Source organism: Plasmodium sp. gorilla clade G2 (genome assembly GCF_900097015.1).
Source record: "Plasmodium sp. gorilla clade G2 genome assembly, chromosome: 12".
NCBI lineage: Eukaryota > Apicomplexa > Aconoidasida > Haemosporida > Plasmodiidae > Plasmodium > Plasmodium adleri (nom. inval.).
In genome coordinates, this window is record NC_041704.1 from 252,525 (window position 1) to 272,165 (window position 19,641).

The following is a 19,641-nucleotide window of genomic DNA, read 5'->3' on the forward strand; positions in this document are numbered from 1 at the left end:
ATTATATATATTACAATACAATATATAGTAAAAAGAAATATTTTTCAATATTAATAATAAATATATATTATAAATATATATTATATATAATATTATATATATAATATAATTGTATATAACCCAATGTTTTATAAAAAATTAACAAATTCATATTTTATATATATATAATATATACTTTTTTGTTATATATATTTCCAAGCTGTTTTTTTTTAATTATTCATTTTTTTCATTATTTTTAATTTTTGTTTCTTTTTTTTTTTTTTTTTTTTTTCTTCTTTCATTTATTTTATTCTTATTCATTATTTTATTCCTTTTCTCATTTTCTTAATCTTTATTTTTTATTTTATTTTTTTTTTTTTCCTTCTGAGTATTTTTGTTCATCAAAAAGGAAAGATTATACTTATATTTTTAATATACCAAATATTATATAGAATAAACCATATATATATATATATATATATATATATATATATATGATTAAGAAGAATTGAGAAAAAATAAGAATTAAAATAAATGAATAAGAAAAGAAATATATATATGTAAAATATAATAAAGTATATATTTAATATATATATATATATATATAAGAACAATATTTAAGAGAAACAAAAAAAAAAAAAAAAAAAAAAAAAAAAAAAGATTGAGAAAAATGAATTCTTGTAATGGATGAGCTTTTCTTCTTTTAAGAAAATAAAAGAAGTAATGTTATATTTTATTAGCTCTTTCAATCTATCTATATCTATATATCTATATATTTATATATTTATATATCATCTTATAAGTTTGTTAATATATAAGACGTATTAATTACATTAGGCGAATTAATTCACAATATATTTATTTATATATTAATACAATATATATATATTTATATATGTGGAAAAAAAAATGGATGGTGCCATTGAACTTTTGCCTAATGTAAAGAATGATCATTTTTTAGAAAATAAAAATCTAAGAAATGAATATAATAAGTTATATATGCAAAGACACTATCATATAAATAACCATACTACAAATAATGATAACATATATAATAACATAATATGTAATAATAATAATTATAATATTAATTATATTCACACATGTAATAGTAATGTATCTAATCATACTGTCCATGGGTGTACTAGCCAAAGAAAGCTTTTTAATAAATATAAAATTTTGTTAAATCTTCCAAGAAATATACTATCAAAAAAATATTGGTCCAATAACTCTAGTACTAGGTTTGAAAAGAAAAATATAAAAAATAAAGATTTCAAATACAAGATTATTAAGAATACCATAATTAAAGATAAGGCAAAAAACTTCATGTTGTCTTTATTAAATAAAAATATATATAATAATATATATGAAGAAAATAAAATAAACCACTCTAATGAAGAAAAAGTAAAGGGTCTAAATGAAAATTATGACCCCCTAAACAATTTAAAAATAAGTAATAAAAATGAACAGCAAGAAATTAATGAACAGCATAAAAATGTTATCATCACATATAAAGAAACAAACAAATGTGTAAACAATGTAAATGAAAAGGATTTAAATAGTAATAAAGTTTACGATATAATATATGATAATACAAAGGACTTAAATAATTTTGAATTAAAGGAAAAAACAAAAAATGGTAGAATCGATTTTGATATGCAAAACGTGCAATTACGTAGTGCTGACATAGAAGAGGGAGAGCGAGTAACCGACAAAAATGATGCGAATGATAAGAATAGTAATTATTCTAAAGAAAATGAAGATATAGGAGATAATACAAATGATGGTAATAATAATAATAATGATAGTAATAATAATAGTAATAATAATGATGATAATGATAATGATGATAATTATAATAATGATGATGATGATAATAATGATGATGATAATAACGATGATGATAATAATGATGATGATAATAACGATGATGATAATAATGATGATGATAATAACGATGATGATAATAATGATGATAATAATAACGATGATGATAATAATAATGATGATAATAATAATAATAATGACAATAATAATAATAATGACAATAATAATGATGATAATAATAAAAAAAATGAATACAAAACTTATTACGAAAAAATTAAAGAACTAAAATCTAACGTGTTCATTAAAGAATATAAGAATTCGGAAAAGTTTATAAAAAAGAAAATCTTAAAATATATATGTAAAAATGAGATAATAGAAAATGTGAGTAACGTTTTTAACTATGTTAAAAATATATATTTCGTTATTATAAAAAATGAGAAAATGATGTTTTATTTTTTATATAATACAAAAGATGTATTAAATAATATTATATATATGGAAAACGAAAATGAAGTAAGTTATAATGATAGTAAATTTCTGTTATATTTTCTATTAAATGAAGAAGAAATATATAAAAAATTATTTGAAAAATTAAATTTGGATATTGAAAAAGAAAGATTAATATCGAAATTAAAAAAAATAAATCATAAATTTAATGAATTAAAATATGATTTTGAGAAAAACTTACATAAAAATAATATACATCAAATATATTTTATGAAGAAAAGAAAAATATTTATTAATAATATGAAAGGATTACAATTTAATAAAAATGCATTTAATACATCAGGTGCTGCTACAACTATATCAGGATTAAAAATGGTATCCTTAAAAAATGTAATTCCTAAATTATATAATTGTAAAGATTATAAAAGAACGAATCATTTCTTTTTTAATATGTATGAAAATATCTCAAAGGAAAATAATGGTATGGATAATGTAAATGATATTAATAAGAAAAATATTAATCATCAAAATATTGGAAAGAAAGATGAAGAAAAATATTTGCCTCCTGAAGAGCAAGTCAAAAAAAGAAAAAAGAAAACCACACAACAAAATAACAAAAAGAATAATATGAAAAGTAATAACTTCACTCTTGATGGAAATAATGACACAATTGGAAATATAAACAATAATAATGTTAATAATAATATTATTATTAATGATAACAATAATAATGATGATAACAATAATGATGATGATAACAATAATGATGATAATGACAATAATGATGATAATAATAATAATAATAAAGAAGAAGTAGTAAAAAAACCAGCTATTAGAGGTATTACTTCATTTACCTTATTTGCTAGAGAAAAAAGAAAAGAATTACTAGATCAAAAAATATATCTTGGTAGCTCTTTAACAGAACAAACATCAGCAGTTGCTAAAATATGGAATAATCTAAGTGATGAACAAAAGAAAGAATGGGCTGTTAAGGCCTCTAAAATTAATGAAGAAAACTTTTTATTACAAAAAAAAAAAAAAAAAAGAAAATTTACTGCTTTCAGTATATTTGCCAGAGAAAAAAGAAAAGAATATAAAGAAAAAAATATCGATATGGGTATAACCTTAGCACAACAAAATTCTCATGTGTCCAAATTATGGAAACAGCTAACAGCAGAAGAAAAAAATAAATATAAAGTCTTATCAAATACAGTTAATGCAACTATAGCTAAAGCTTATAGTAAAAGTGAATTAAGTGGAAGAACAGGAGAAAGAGGTAGTGGTTTCAAGGGAAGAATCAAAGCATTAGATAATATGATGAGTCAGCATTATGCAAATAATAATATTTTAAATAATAATAATAATAATAATAAAAATGATGATACTGTAAAAAAAAGTAATATGAACAATATTAATGTAAATGAAAATATAAATGTAACATATGGAAAAAATGTAACAAACGTAGACAATGTCGGAAATGTACAGAATATGCAAAATATTCAAAATGTTCAGAATATTCAAAATATTCAAAATATTCAAAATATGCAAAATATGCAAAACATGCAAAATATGCCAAATATGCCAAATGGTCATATCAATAATAACCATATTTCTTATGGTGCTAATTCTAATGTATCCACGATGCATCATACGAATAATACACATATGTCTCATCTAAATTATAATTATTATAATCAAACAAATATAGGAAATAATAACACATATCAGGATAATAATACTACACTTCCTAATAATCATAACACTTATACTATGAATATGTCTGTACCAGCTAACCAAAATATAACTGATAAGCCAGCTATGGATCATATACCAACAATGAATGCACTACACACATATGCAAGTAATTTTAATGGAAATATGTGTAATGCATCAACAAATGTAATTAACAACAACATAAATATTAATAGTATTAATAGTATTAATAGTATTAATAATGTGAATAGTATGAATAGTATGAATAATGTCAATAATATAAACAATATTATAAATAATAATCATAATAGTAGTAGTAGTAGCAGTGTTATTGCTCCTGCATGCGATATCATGACAGATGATCATCTGAACAGTGCAGCTACAACAACGGGTACAATATCTACTACATACAATGGCATGGCCACAAATAATATGAATAATAAAAATACCAACCCAGTAATGATGATGATGGTAAATAAAGAATTAAATCATATAAATGTAAAGAATAATAATTCAAATGTAGATATACACCAATTAAAGGGAGATAATAATATGAACAATAATAATATTATGAGGGACAATAATTTAGTGAATGGAGATATCATTAATAATCAAAGTGTAAATAATAACATAAATTTTAATACATTCCAAATGAATTATAAAAATGTTGAACATAATACACATATGAATAATGAAGCATATCAAAATATAGATGTATCACAAGTAGATGATTTGATGTTAAAAAAAAAATTAAAAAAAGATGAAAAAATAAAAGTAAAAGAAAAAAAAAATGTATTAAGGATATTTGATAAGCAAAGAAAACAATTAATACAAGATGAAAAAAAAATGGATAAAATTCAAATAAATGAAAATCAGTACAATAATACAACATTATATTATCCCCCCACACACTTAATGAATAATAATATAAATAATAATATAAATAATAACCAGTATGATATATCAACAAATCAATATATAAATGAACCCCACGCAAATCATATGAATTATTATAATAATGTAGATAATAAAATGGTAACTACTAATGTAACAAATAATATGATGAATTTTAATAATACTAAAAATATTCATATGGCAAATATTCAAATGGGAACAATTAATAACATTGACAATGTTAATAATGTGAACCATATTAATAATATGAACAATGGAAATAACTTAAATTATAACAATCATTATGTTCCTTATAATCATATAAATCAAGTTGTGGTTACTAGAAAGGAAAAAAATATACAAATGAATAACAATAATAATAATATTATTAATAATAATAATAATATGTTTGTGAATAACAATAATAATAAAAATGCTTCTATGAATAATTACCATAAATACCAACAGGACAATATGAACAACAACATAATAAAAAATGATCAAGGCAATAACAATATGAACAATTATAATAATTATCCATATAACAACATATATTTTAATGGAACCGTAAACCATGGGAAAATGCCACCCATGCAAAATGGGAATGTTATAAAACATATGGAAGAAAAAGAAATAAATATAAATCTTAATGTACAAACAAAAAAATTAGAAAAAAAAAATTTTAACAAAATAATGAATATGAATGAAGAGACAATATATAAAAATAATAATGAAATAAATTATATACAAAAAAATAATGTCCATTATAATCAAATGAATGATAATAATATGAACAATAAAACGATACATGCTCATCATATACATAAGGACAATATGAATAATATGAATAACATAAACAATATAAACAATATGAATAATATAAACAATATAAACAATATGAATAAACATTTTGATTCACATGTGTTGAAAAAAAGAGCTGGTGATATAAATCCAAATGATGGGAATTATTTTAATGAGAAATTAAAAATACAAAATTCTTTAAATGATGATTTTTTTGATTTTACTACTACAAATAATAATTGTGAAACCATACATAGTACAACAACTCAAGAAAATATTAATTTAAATAATACTATAAATAATGATTTAAATATGGATATTAATTCTAATCATAATATGAATTACACAAATAATGAGCTTAACAAGAATAACACATATTACTACCCTTATAATAAAAATAATATGAATAATAATAATATTAATAATAATGATAATAATTATGCTGCCTTAGTGAATACCAAAAATCTCATATATTATCCTGAACAGAATTTTTCTCAGAATATTGGAAAAGACAATCAACATATTTATTATGATACGGTATAATATTGTGTTTGATATATTTTTTATTTTGTTTAGAAGTACCATGCGTCATTGCATATAAGTACAAACAAATATATATATATATATATGTGAATTTCATTTCATTTTATTATTTTTTTTTTTTTTTTTTTAAGGATTTGGATAAGCCCGAAAGATCTTTTCAAGATACCGAAATAGTTAGACCTCAAAACAAATTTTTTTATAATAATCCATCACATTTTTTAGAATTAGTTAATAATAAAATAATAAAAAAGAAGAAAAATCCCAAATCGTCTTTAAGTAATGTTTTTAATGGTAATATAAAAAAATCGGAAGAATGCATGAATGGCATATAGATGATAGGTATATTTTGTAAATATATAATATAATATATATATATATATATATATATATATATATATATATATATATATGTATATTTATTTATATTTATATTTATTTATATTTATTTTATTTTTATTACCCTTTAGAAGAAACGTGCACCATTTGGGACCTTGTCATGAAGAACAAAAAAAAAAAAATTAAAAAAAAAAGGGACAAGAAAAGAGAAAGGGAAGGATGTGGTAATGATAATTATAATGAATTTAATGAAATGAGAAATATTGAAAATGATTATAATAATTTTGATTTGATGATGTTGAATAATGATTTGAACGATTATTTAAAGGACACAAATAGAAATGAGAATAATGAGGATGATATATTTAATAGTATATTGAATAATATAGACGACAATAATATATATAATAATAATAATAATAAGCAAATAGATATTTTAAATGATAACGATAATATTATTGAGGAAAATAGAAAAAATGACAACATGGAAAATTTACCTGAGGATGATAATAACAATTGTGATGATTTTTTAAATTTATTAAATATCGGTTCATCAAATTTTTCGAACAAATTAAATATAAATGAACATGGTGATGTTATTTATGATGAAAAAAAAAGATTTGGTGCAAATAATTTAATAAATGAAAATAATAATAATAATGACAAATTAGGTTTATTAATGGAAAAGAAAAATGAAATCAATCAAAACCTAAATAAATCTCAAATTGAAAAATATAATTATGCATATAAAAAAAGTAAATTGTGTAAATGGACAGATGAAGAAACAGATAAATTTTATCAGGCAATTGAAATGTTTGGTATAGATCTAATGATGGTAAGAGCCTTAATACCAAAATTTAATGATAAACAAATTAGAGATAAATATAAAAAGGAAAAAAAATCTAATCCATTAAAGATTGAGCAAGCCATTAAAAAAAACAGAGAAATCAATTTAGATGCATACGAAAATGAGCATGGAAAAATTGATCATTCGACTCATTATATGTATTCGGAGTATTCATCAAGTGATGAAAAAAATGGTACGTTTGAATATATAAATGTTTTTTTTTTTTTTTTTTGACATATAACAGTTCAACGTTTATAATATCAATAAATGTGTTACATATATTACAAATATTTTGATTATTTATTTATATGTATTTTTTTTTTTTTTTTTCCTTTTTAGATAATAATAATAATAATGTCAAAACGTTCACAAATGTAACAGGAGAGTCCGAAATTAATATCCTTACAATTTTTGATGACAAAAATGAAAATGCTAATATTGATGATGAATATGCTGCAAATGAAGAACCTTCTGAATTTAATGTTTTAACATTTTTTTAATTTTTGTACATTCTTTTTTTTTTTTTTTTTTTTTTTTTTTTTTAATATGTGTATGTTTATTTGTGTGTGTCTATTTGATTGTTATCAAAAGAGGAAAAAAAAAAAAAAAAAAAAAAAATTATACATTTCTGATTTTAATTATATATTTTTAAATATATTTATAAATCTTATCTATTCATTATTTTTATTTTTATTTTTTTTTTACAATATGTTATTATATTAATATTATTTATATTATTCACATTTTTAAATTTTAATTTTGTTAATTCCAATGAATATTTATTTTGTGCTTATTTTGTTAATAAATTATTTTACAAATGTATTAAAACTCAACATTGAAATAAAATATAATTTAATATAATATAATAAAATAATTTTTTTTTATCTTATAATGATCATATATATTTTTACAATATATAAAATATATATTCGTAGAATCTACAACAATATTCTATTATAGATATCATTTTTAAAAAGAAAATATTTTTAATTGTATATATATATATATATATATATATATATATATATTTTATTGTTTGAAGTAATATAATAAGAAAAAAAAAAAAAAAAAATCATAAGCAAATAATATATAAATAAAAGGTTTTTTAAAAAATTCTAACAAAAAATTTGAAAATTATATTAGAAAAAAGATTAAAATTAAAAAAAAAAATAAATAAAATAAAATAAATAAATAAATAAATAAAATAAATAAAAATTAATAATATATAATAATTATTATTATTTTACTCTTTTAATTTTTTTTTATTTTATTTATACATTTACATATCAAAATTGATTAAATGAAAAATGTCTTTTAATTTTCTCTTATAATCTAAATGACTATGTATGATGCCACTTGCATCATAATTTTCCACATTAGGTACTTTAACTGCAATCAGACCAGCAACATTTATTTTCCATTCCATATATCTATATAAAAATCCTAGAAGCCAATCATTTTTTGAATATACATTAATAACACGATTAGTTACTACCATACGAATTTTTTCCCAAACTCTAGTACTAGTAGTAGCAGGAAGACCAATAAATATGGCATTACTTACAATATTATATAATTTCTTTGAATATAAATATTTTAAACAATAAAATATAACACGAGCACCAACTGAATAACCTATTAAAATAACAGGTCTTTGACCAACTGTATTTCTATCACTTAGAGCATCAGCTAAAATACGGCCTGCTTGTTGAGCTCTTTCTCTTATTAATAAATATACATTATCTAAATTTGATGCATATTTAATTAATGCTAATGGCCATGTTAAGGCAGCACTTAAAGTACTAGCTATTGTATATTGTAACCATATCCTACTAGCTGTTATTGCAAATTCTTGTGATAACATTGTTTCAATTAATGATCCCAATGTTTTTAATAAATGATTTTCCCATTTCAAACAATATAAATCACAATAACAATTTGGAAATACCTCTAACCATGGATTTGTTATATCATCATCACTTTTAATCTCACCACTTACACAAACACATACACTCAAAGATTTAGAAATATTACCATTCAACATAATAAATTCAAATGTTTTTATATTTGCTATTCTTCTACTATATTTATAACCAGTCAAACCTGCCCCACCAGCACCAAACAATGAAACAATAAATGCTAAACCGCTAGCTGAAGCTAAAAATGCAGTTAAACTACTACCACCTGCACCAAGAGCTGTTAAACCTGCTATAATACCTGGAGCAGCTAATCCTGCAGTAAATGCTATTAAGGCACCACCACCTAAAGCTGCTGCAGCAATTTTCATTCTTCTAATATTTCTTCTTTTAGATGTTTCATTCGTTGATGCTTGTAAAGCACTTATTAAATCTGCTGCCAGATTTTCTTCTATCCTTAATATTAAAAGTTCATTTATTTTTAGACATTTTGCAAATTTCTGAAAGAATAAATGTATTCTTGCATTATTATTACCTGTCATTATATATGTAGTAATCAAATCTCTCAATAATACTGATTTTACTTCAGGTGCTTTTATAGGCACACCGTGATTTAAATGCTTCTCCATATCACTCTCTTCATAATAACTTTCACTTTCATATATATCCATTTTATTTACAATATGAGTTTTTATCTTAGATAAAATATCTGCATCATCTATCATATCATGTTTAAAATCTTTCTCATTCATATTTTTTCTTAATTTATTATTTTTTAAATTATTTGAATTCAAACTAATATTACTACTGTTAAGTTGATCAGATGTATTACTATGATTTTTAATAAGATCATCAAATTCCTCATTTTTTTCTTTCTGTTTTTCACAATAAATATTACTCTTCATTTTATCTTCACCAATTTTGTCATCTAACCTGTCTTTTTCATTATGCCCATTTGAATTTTCTTTAATCTTCTTTTTTTTCTTCTTTTTCTTCTTATTCTTTTTTTTCTTTTTATTACTTTCTTTTACTTCGTTTGGATTATCATCATCATTTTTATTATTATCAACATCGATGTTTTCGTCATCATTTTTATTGTCATCATCATCCATATTATCATCATTATCTTTACTGTCATCATCATCTTTATTATTATCTCCATCCTTATTGTCATCATCATCTTTATTATTATCTCCATCTTTATTATTATCTCCATCTTTATTATTATCTCCATCCTTATTATTATCTCCATCCTTGTTGTCACCTTCACCATTTGAGGAAATTTCCTTTTCCTTTTTGCACACCACATTTTCCTTCTCATTATTATCTCTATTTTCTACTTTTAGACTTTCCAATTTATTTTTATCAACAGATTTGACAACCAAGAGATCGTTATTACCTTCTCCTATATTTTTACATACATTACTATCATTTATATGATCCGCCTTTTTCGTATCATGTTTATTATTATTATTATTATTATTATTGTTATTATTTTTGTTATTATTTTTTTTTTTTAATATTTTTTCTTCATTCTTTTTATTTACAGAAAAGTAATCATTTATTGCTTCCTCCTTATAATTATCATCCAATTCTCTTTCAACAAACGTTTTTTTAGGTGACATGTTATTTTTTATATGAAATTTGGAGTCTTCAATTTTGAGATTCCCCTGTTCTAATAACAGTTCATTTTTTAAATATTCCTTATCTTGATCACTTTGTTCATCGTCTATATGATCATTTTGCCAAAAGTCCATTTCATTATTTAATTCTTCAACGACATTTTTAAATTTGGCATCTATATTAGCTTGTAGATTTCCTATTTTTTCTAATATATTATCAACAAATGGCTTTTCATATAGAACATAAGGTGTTTTATCTCCTGTTACTTCTCTAAGTATTTTCCTTTGATCAAATGGCTTAATAACACATTGATATGCAATTGGATCTATTACTAATAAATCAGCTAACTGCTTTAGAAAATTTTTACATAATTCATCTAAATGATTTTGTATATCTTCATCTTCAAAAGAATCTATATGTTTTATTATAATGCATGCAAATAAAGCTAAAATATTTTCTTTAATATCAGTTGGTATAGTAACAAATTTATCATTATTTATTGGTATATATTGTAAACGTAATGCTTCTAAATTAGCATTTAATCTTTTTTTATGTAATATCTTTTCTTGCTTTTTAATATAATTAATAGTCTCCTGTTCTAACAAATCAGGTAGATCATTAAAAGTATATTTTTCAAAAATATTTGAAGACAAATTTTTGACAAATGAATAACTTTTAAAATATTGTGATGATATCTCATCATCTTTATGTTCTTGTAAATCACTAGGAGGACGAATAAGTATATTATCATCTATTCTGTCATCCTTATCATTAATTTTATTCTTTTTATTATATGATAATAAATTCTCATTATTATAATATTTTGATTTATCTATATTAAACCGATCATAATTTTCTTCTATATTTATATTTATTTCTTCCGAAGAATTTTCATTAGAATAATCTTTCTTTTTATCATTAAAATGATGATGAAAAATTTTATTATTATTATTATTATTATTATAACATGTTGAAGAACTTTTACATAAACTTTTTAAAAATGCTTCTTCAATTTCTTTATTTTTTACTGGACTTATGTCACTCAAAAAAACTTTTCCTTCTTCTATTTGTTTCTTTATATCTTTATCTATTCCTTTCACCACATGTATAGATTCTACAGTTAATATAGTTTTGTTGGATCCTTGAAATATTTGTTTTTCACTTACATAATCATCATCACTAATATCAGGATTAAAGTTATTTTTTAACATTACTCAAACAAAAAAAAAAAATAAAATAAAATAAAATAATAAAAAAGAAATAAGAAAAAAGAAATACAAATAATATATATTATATATATGTATATATTATTTATAAAGATATGATCCTTTAAAAATCTTCATAAATATGTCAAATATAACAACAAATTGTTATATTAATATAAATACATATATTAAATTTATCAATATGCCTTTATATTTTTTCTTGTTTATTCTAATATTAAATAAAAAAGAAATTTTATACATAAAAATGTTATATTTCACGAAAAAAAAAAATTTTAAAAAAACATAAAAAAAAAAAAAAAAAAAAAAGCAACGAAAAAATATATCAATCTTCAAAATAATTCAAATACTGAAAGTTCTTTTAATTATATATATTAAATATAAAAAAATACACCACTGTTTTTTTTTCGTTTTAATTTAGAATGAATTTAATTTTATAAATATATAATAATTATATATTTATAATATATATAATTATATATTTTTACATATAAAATATAATTTGTATTTATTATAAAATAATCATATTTACATAACATCTATTATATTTTATATTAATAATATATTATACATTTTTAAAAGCATTATATAAATTTTTTTTCATTCAATAAATTTATATATCTTTTAACATTAACATTACCTATTGCTTTCAAAAAATATTTTACATTTACATTGATACATTATATACATATGCATCTATAAATATATATACTTCTATTCTTTAATAATTTTATTATATATAATTTCTTGCTTTCAATTTTGAAAAAAATAAATAAAGAAGTTATTTATTATACCATATTTAATATATATACAATATATATATATGTTACATATATATATTTTTTATATATAATAAATATTACTAATAATATATATATTTAATTACATTAACGTCATGAACTTTTTAAATGTAATTATACATATATAATATTATATAGTCAAAAAAAAAGAAATGAAGAAAAAAGGTAAAAAAAAAAAAAAATATAAATATATTTTTTTTCTTATATGAATTAAAATGATAAATGTGCTACATATTTCTAAAAAAAAAATAATTTATTATTCATTTGAAAGAAAAATGAAAATTTATAAATTAAAAAAAAAAAAAAAAAAAAAAAAGTGTAAAATGCATATAATAATATATAATATATATATTTGATAAATAATATAGGTCAAAGATAAAAATAATTACAAGTTTAAAACAATGAATTTTTGTTTATATATTTTTTTTTTTTTTTATATAAATTTCCAATACTCCAAATATTTCATGAAAAAAAAAAAAAAAAAAAAAAAAAAAAAAAAAATTATATATATAGTATAATTTTTACAAATGATACTTTGAAAAGCATATAATAATAATTAAAATTTTATTTTGTTTCAATAAATATGAAATTAGTATAATATCCATGAAGTCATAAAATATAGGGCATTTTATTATAATTATAAATATATTTTTATTTATTTATTTATTTATTAATACATTTTCATATTTAACTTTAAATAAAAGTAAAGCTTTACATATGCGTTAAAGTTATAAAAATATTCTTGAAATACCATTTATAATAATTTGTCCATTTTTTAAAAAGGTTTAATTATAATAAAACTTTTTTTATATATAATCGAAGTTTCAAAAAAAGTTATAAAAATGTAATATATATATATATATATATATATCAAATAAATTACATATATATACATTTGATATATATGAAATAATACTCCATATTTAATTTAAATTTAATAAAAAAAAAAAAAAAAATAGTAATAATAAATATTAATAATATTAACAATAGGTAAAAAAAAATATTAGACTATTTTTTCGAATATGTCCACATATACAATATTAATAATAATAATCATATAACAATAATTTATATACAACTATATTTATATACAAATTTATAATTATGTAATGTTTAAAAATATGAACGTTTTTATCTTTATGTGTATCGTAATCCTTCCAATTAGTATACATAAAATTAAAGAATTATAATAAAAAGGAATAAGTAAAACACAAAGGAAAATTATTAAATAAAGGAAATTTTGAAAATGTTTAACATAAATATGTATATATCATTTTGTATTATTTATATTATATTTGATTAATGGGACTTTTTAAATGATGAAAGGTATTTGATATCGTATTTTTTTTTTTTTTTTTAATTTGTATTAGTTAACTTATTTTACATATTTTTAAAAACAGAATATATTACATTCCTATAAATATATATATATATATATACATTTATATGTTTATATTTATATGTTTATATGTTTATATATTTATATCCCTCATTTTGTAATATATTTAATATATATCCATATTTATATAATTTATTTTATGTGTTCCATCCTGAAAATGTTGAATATAATTAATAACACCATACTTCCATTTACTTATACCAGTATCAGCCAATATAAGACTTCCTTTACAGTATTCATTAACCTTTTTATTTCTTTGAATAGTATGTCCATTAACCAATTTCTTGGCATTTAATTTTTTTAGTGTTTTAGAAAGAGATTTACATACATGATTTCTAAAAGGTAATTCTCTAGCACGAGCAAAATATCTATTAAATGTCGGTCCATGCAAACAACAAACACAGAATCTTTGACCACTCCTTTTTTTCAATTTGAATAATTCACAATTATTTTTTATTTCATTCTTTCCTTCATTATTTATCTCATCAATACCATATTTAGCAAAATAAGGCATTATACTAGCATGTGAAAATAAAATATCATTTACTTTGATGATAAAAGGTAGTTCCAATAAATAATTATATAACATTTCACCATTTTTAAATAAATTATTTCTGGCTTCAAATTCCTTTACATATCTGTTCTGGTCACTAAAATCTAGACAAATGTTTTTAACTTCATGATTACCTAATATTAATTGTATTTGTGAATTTAATGGTTTTGCCTTTATATTATAGTTTTGAATAAAATATAAAATTTTTATATCATCATAAGTTGGGTCTAAAACATCACCAGTTATTACCACTAGTACATTTCGTCTTATTGCATTATCTTCTTCATCAATTATTTTCTCATTTAATAAAATCTGTTTTAAAGCATCCAAATCACTATGTAAATCACTGATACTAAATAAATCATGTTCCCATTTTATATTTGAATAACTTTCATTATATACATAACTAAATTGCCATATAATGATCAAAAATATATATATACATGAAAAATTCCTTAAATATGATATACTCATATTTAAATTTTTACGATAAATAAATTATATTGAAAATTTTTTAATAATAATTATAATTTTATATATATATATATATATATATATATATATATGTATATTTACTTTTTAGATTTTTTCTTTTTTTTTTTTTTTTGCACCATAAAATAATAATTTTTCAACTGTTATAATTATACAGAATTAAAAACTATACATATATATATATATATAATCATATTAATTATTTATGTAAAATGTTAAAGACACACTTATATTTTAAATATATTTATCATTTTTATTATTAGTAATATTTATATAAGATGATATATTATTTTTTTATACGTTTAAAGGTTTAATGTGACCATAAAAGAAGTACAATAAACTTGTAAATATATAATTATATTAAAATATAACTTCAAAGGTAAAATAATAATTATGCACAATTAATACTTTAACATTTTTTATATAAAAAACTTATATGTTTCTTTCATTCATTTAAAATGGTTGTATATTTTATTTTATATTTTCCCTTATGAATAATCAAATATACAAAAACATTAAAAATGAAAATAAAAATAAAATTATAATATTGTAGAATATAATAAAATAAAGTCAAATGAAATAAAATAAAATAAAAATAATAAATTTATTCTATAATCTTACAACACTTTCCACACTGCATATTTGCATATAACAATATTTGGAATGTACCAAAAGTAGTACATCTAAAAATTTATATATAAAAATAAAATATACACTAACAATATATACTATATATTATATATATATATTAAATACATAAATCTAATTAAACTATGTTGGATGTATTCTTTGTATATATATTTTTTTACGATATTATATATTATGATGATTTAACCGAAGAAAGTGCACTAATAAGAAATAAATATATATATTGTATATTTAATTAAAATGGAAAAAAATAATTAACAGGTGGAACATATAAATACATAAATATATCTTATTTTTAATTAAATATATATATATATATATATATAAGAGTATGTATTCATAATATTATATCATTTTACAAAATTATATATATATATATATATATTTATTATTGATTTTCATATAAAACTTCCGGAATAAATGATTTTATGTTTAAATGCAATATACTCTTTAAGCATGCTTTAGTTTCTTGAGGGTTGCTAACCCATAATGTTAAACTACAAAATCTGTTAAGTACAATATAAATGGATAAAGAAGTAAAACATAAACATGTATATATATATATATATATATACAGATTTATACTTAGTTGTAGTATAGATCTATGTTTTTTTTTTTTTTTTTTTTTTATTATGTACATATATATATATATATAACCTTGTTGGAAAATCATTTCCTGAGTGTAAGAACTGGTCACCGATATGGCAACATTTCTTTTTTTGTATTTTTAATAACTTTTGTAATATTAATAGCCCTTCCGCTTTATTTCCAACGTCTACCCATAAATCCTGTCCTCCGTTAAATGCACAATAAGGTGCTGTTATTTCTATAAGAAAAAAATAATATTGATATAAAAATTAATTATAAAGTATTTTAGCCTATATAAATTAAAATTATAAAAATATAAAAATGTTCATATATACATATATATATATTTATTTATAAAAATTTCCATTTTGAATTACTGTTTTTTATAATTTCTTTTTTTATACGAATTACTGCTTCTTCCAATACTTCATATTTTATCATGTAATTCTTTTGTTCTGCAAACAAAATATAATAAATAAATTATATAATTCAATTAATATACCTTATTTTAATAAGTGATACCGAGTTTTATATTAATTATAATTTTAACACATTACCATTTTTTACATTTAAAGATGGTATTTTATTAGGAACCAAACCAATTGATTTTTCTTTTCTTTGAATTTGTGCACATAAGCCAAAATCTCTTATAACTTTTTCTAAACATTTCTCCGATATATTTAATATATCCTGAACAGTATCATAATCAACAAACTTTTTATAATGTCTCCACTCATTTTCAGGTACAGAATATAAGGTAGCTTCTTCGTTACATCTATATTAAATATAATATTTTATATATAAATAATTGCGTATTTAAATATATACATGCATAAATAATACTCATGAATACATTTTCTCATAAGTTATGTTCTTTATATTTCTCCTTTGTTATTAAATATTCATTTTCAGAAATATTAATGAATACATACGAAACATATATATATTTTATCTTTTGTATTTTATTTTTTCATATTATATTTTACTTGAATAAATAATTACTTTCCCCACCCATAACATAAAAGTTTTTATATGATCCATCTTTAATATTATGCTTCGAAAAATATTTTAACAAATTCTCTAATCGTTTTTGATATTTTTCTGCATCATCGTTGTAAGCTAAAAATATAAATATATATAAATATATATATACATATTTTGATCATTTATACATATTAGATATATTTTTACATTCTTATACTTACAAGCTGCTGTCACTATGGCAATGTTCATTTTCTTCAATAAACATGATATATAGCTAGCTAAAACTTCATCATTAAAATCATGACCATCCGGATATAGTGTTTCGTCAGCATCAAAGGTTAATAAATCTAGGCCTTCTTCAAGGGACAAAATCTTATTAGATAAATATGTAAATACATAGACGTATTAAAATATATAGATAATTTTATATGTATAACAGTTTACAAATATGTAAATATATATATATATATATATATATATATATATATATATATATATATATATTATGTATATATGGTTTATTATTTTTTATATTTACTTGAGCAAGATTAAGTATATGTCTAACTTCATTGAATGTTGGTGGAGCATACAATCTTTTCGTAATACGATATTTTTTATTATATGTGTGAAAAGCCTTTGTTATAGGTAATTTTGTAAAAAATATTCCTATAATAAAAATATATATATATATATATATATATATATATAATGTCTTAATACTTTAATATATTTCTTAATTTTTCCATTTTAATTTACTAACCAACATCATCTATCAAATATTTCAATCGACTATGTTGTGGATTATAGTAATGATCAATAAACATTTCTTCTATGCTTAATAAAACATTATCAATATTTTTGTCAATACAATTGGATACAAACAGAGATCTAAATATTTCTACAAGAAACATTATCAAACTGTCTTTGTTTTTTAATTGATTGTAGCTATAACGATTATTCCACTGAACAATATTTTTTTTCATATCTGAATTCATAACTATAAGTTATTATAAAATAAAAAAATATAAATATAAATATATATATATATTAAATAAAGAAAATTTAAAACACATTTCATATTTTTTAAATATATTTATATTTACCATTTCTATCTGATAAAGTAAAAAAATCATATGGGTCTTGTTCAGAAGAACCTAAAGGAATATCCTCGATATTATCGAATGTATTTATGTCCAAATTCTTCATCTTTATAAATAATAATTTTTCATTATAATTTCACAAGTCATCACATAAGAAAATTTTATTTCTCAAACAACGAAAATAATATAATATAATATGTATTTGATATATATATATATATTTATATTTTACAGCTTAGTAGACAAAAGGCTACATAAAAAAAGTTTCAAATGGTTATGTATAGATTACGAACAAATATACATATTAATAAATATATAATATATTTTAAAAAAAAATATGTGTATATAATATATATATATATAATAATAACGTTGAAGTAAGTGAATTTATTTTTATTTTTTTAATAAATATATTTATATTTCTCCTTTACAAGAATTACAATATCCTTATTGTTATTTTTTTATTTTTATAGTTATTTTAATATCTTTTAATGAAATAATATTGAAAAGAAATTTATATTTTAATCATTATATGTGGGTTAATTAAATATATTAAAACGAGGCATTAAATGAAATATATTATTTTTATATATGCACATGTTAAATAATACTATGTGGCTTATTATATACAATTTTAAATATATATATATATATATATATATATATATATATATATATATTATATATATGTGTGTATATAAATCTATATATATCTTTTTTTTTTTATTGATGTAAATACCACATATTTTGTTCGTAACAACTAAGGCTTTTGTATTGTTTGTAGAACCTTCCATGTTTTAATATATTATATATATTTTTTTTTAAATCTTTTTGAATAGTTTATTTTTATAAAATTATTTTAGTTGTTGAAAATTATAAAAAATATATAAATTAATATATATATGTATATATTATATTTTTTTCCACG

At 19.4% G+C, this 19,641-nt stretch overlaps 4 protein-coding genes across 4 annotated transcripts; 1 reads left to right on the forward strand and 3 right to left on the reverse strand.

The window, feature by feature from the left end:
• Window positions 1-888: 888 nt before the first annotated feature.
• Window positions 889-7,887, forward strand: PADL01_1206200 (high mobility group protein B3, putative; the record flags this gene model as incomplete). The annotated part of the gene is made up of 4 exons (XM_028683011.1): window positions 889-6,198; window positions 6,336-6,495; window positions 6,672-7,580; window positions 7,727-7,887. 4 exons carry the CDS (start codon window positions 889-891, stop codon window positions 7,885-7,887), a joined length of 6,540 nt encoding a protein of 2,179 aa, XP_028539231.1.
• Window positions 7,888-8,666: 779 nt separating this feature from the next.
• On the reverse strand, window positions 8,667-12,137 carry PADL01_1206300 (conserved protein, unknown function; the record flags this gene model as incomplete). Its single annotated transcript, XM_028683012.1, has 1 exon — window positions 8,667-12,137. The coding sequence occupies one exon, from the start codon at window positions 12,135-12,137 to the stop codon at window positions 8,667-8,669; it is 3,471 nt and encodes a 1,156-aa protein (XP_028539232.1).
• A 2,317-nt stretch (window positions 12,138-14,454) lies between these two features.
• On the reverse strand, window positions 14,455-15,375 carry PADL01_1206400 (shewanella-like protein phosphatase 2; the record flags this gene model as incomplete). Its single annotated transcript, XM_028683013.1, has 1 exon — window positions 14,455-15,375. The coding sequence occupies one exon, from the start codon at window positions 15,373-15,375 to the stop codon at window positions 14,455-14,457; it is 921 nt and encodes a 306-aa protein (XP_028539233.1).
• A 1,054-nt stretch (window positions 15,376-16,429) lies between these two features.
• On the reverse strand, window positions 16,430-18,819 carry PADL01_1206500 (haloacid dehalogenase hydrolase, putative; the record flags this gene model as incomplete). The annotated part of the gene is made up of 9 exons (XM_028683014.1): window positions 16,430-16,547; window positions 16,699-16,867; window positions 17,007-17,084; window positions 17,187-17,404; window positions 17,616-17,748; window positions 17,835-17,985; window positions 18,152-18,279; window positions 18,374-18,610; window positions 18,717-18,819. The coding sequence occupies 9 exons, from the start codon at window positions 18,817-18,819 to the stop codon at window positions 16,430-16,432; spliced, it is 1,335 nt and encodes a 444-aa protein (XP_028539234.1).
• Between the last annotated feature and the right edge of the window lie 822 nt (window positions 18,820-19,641).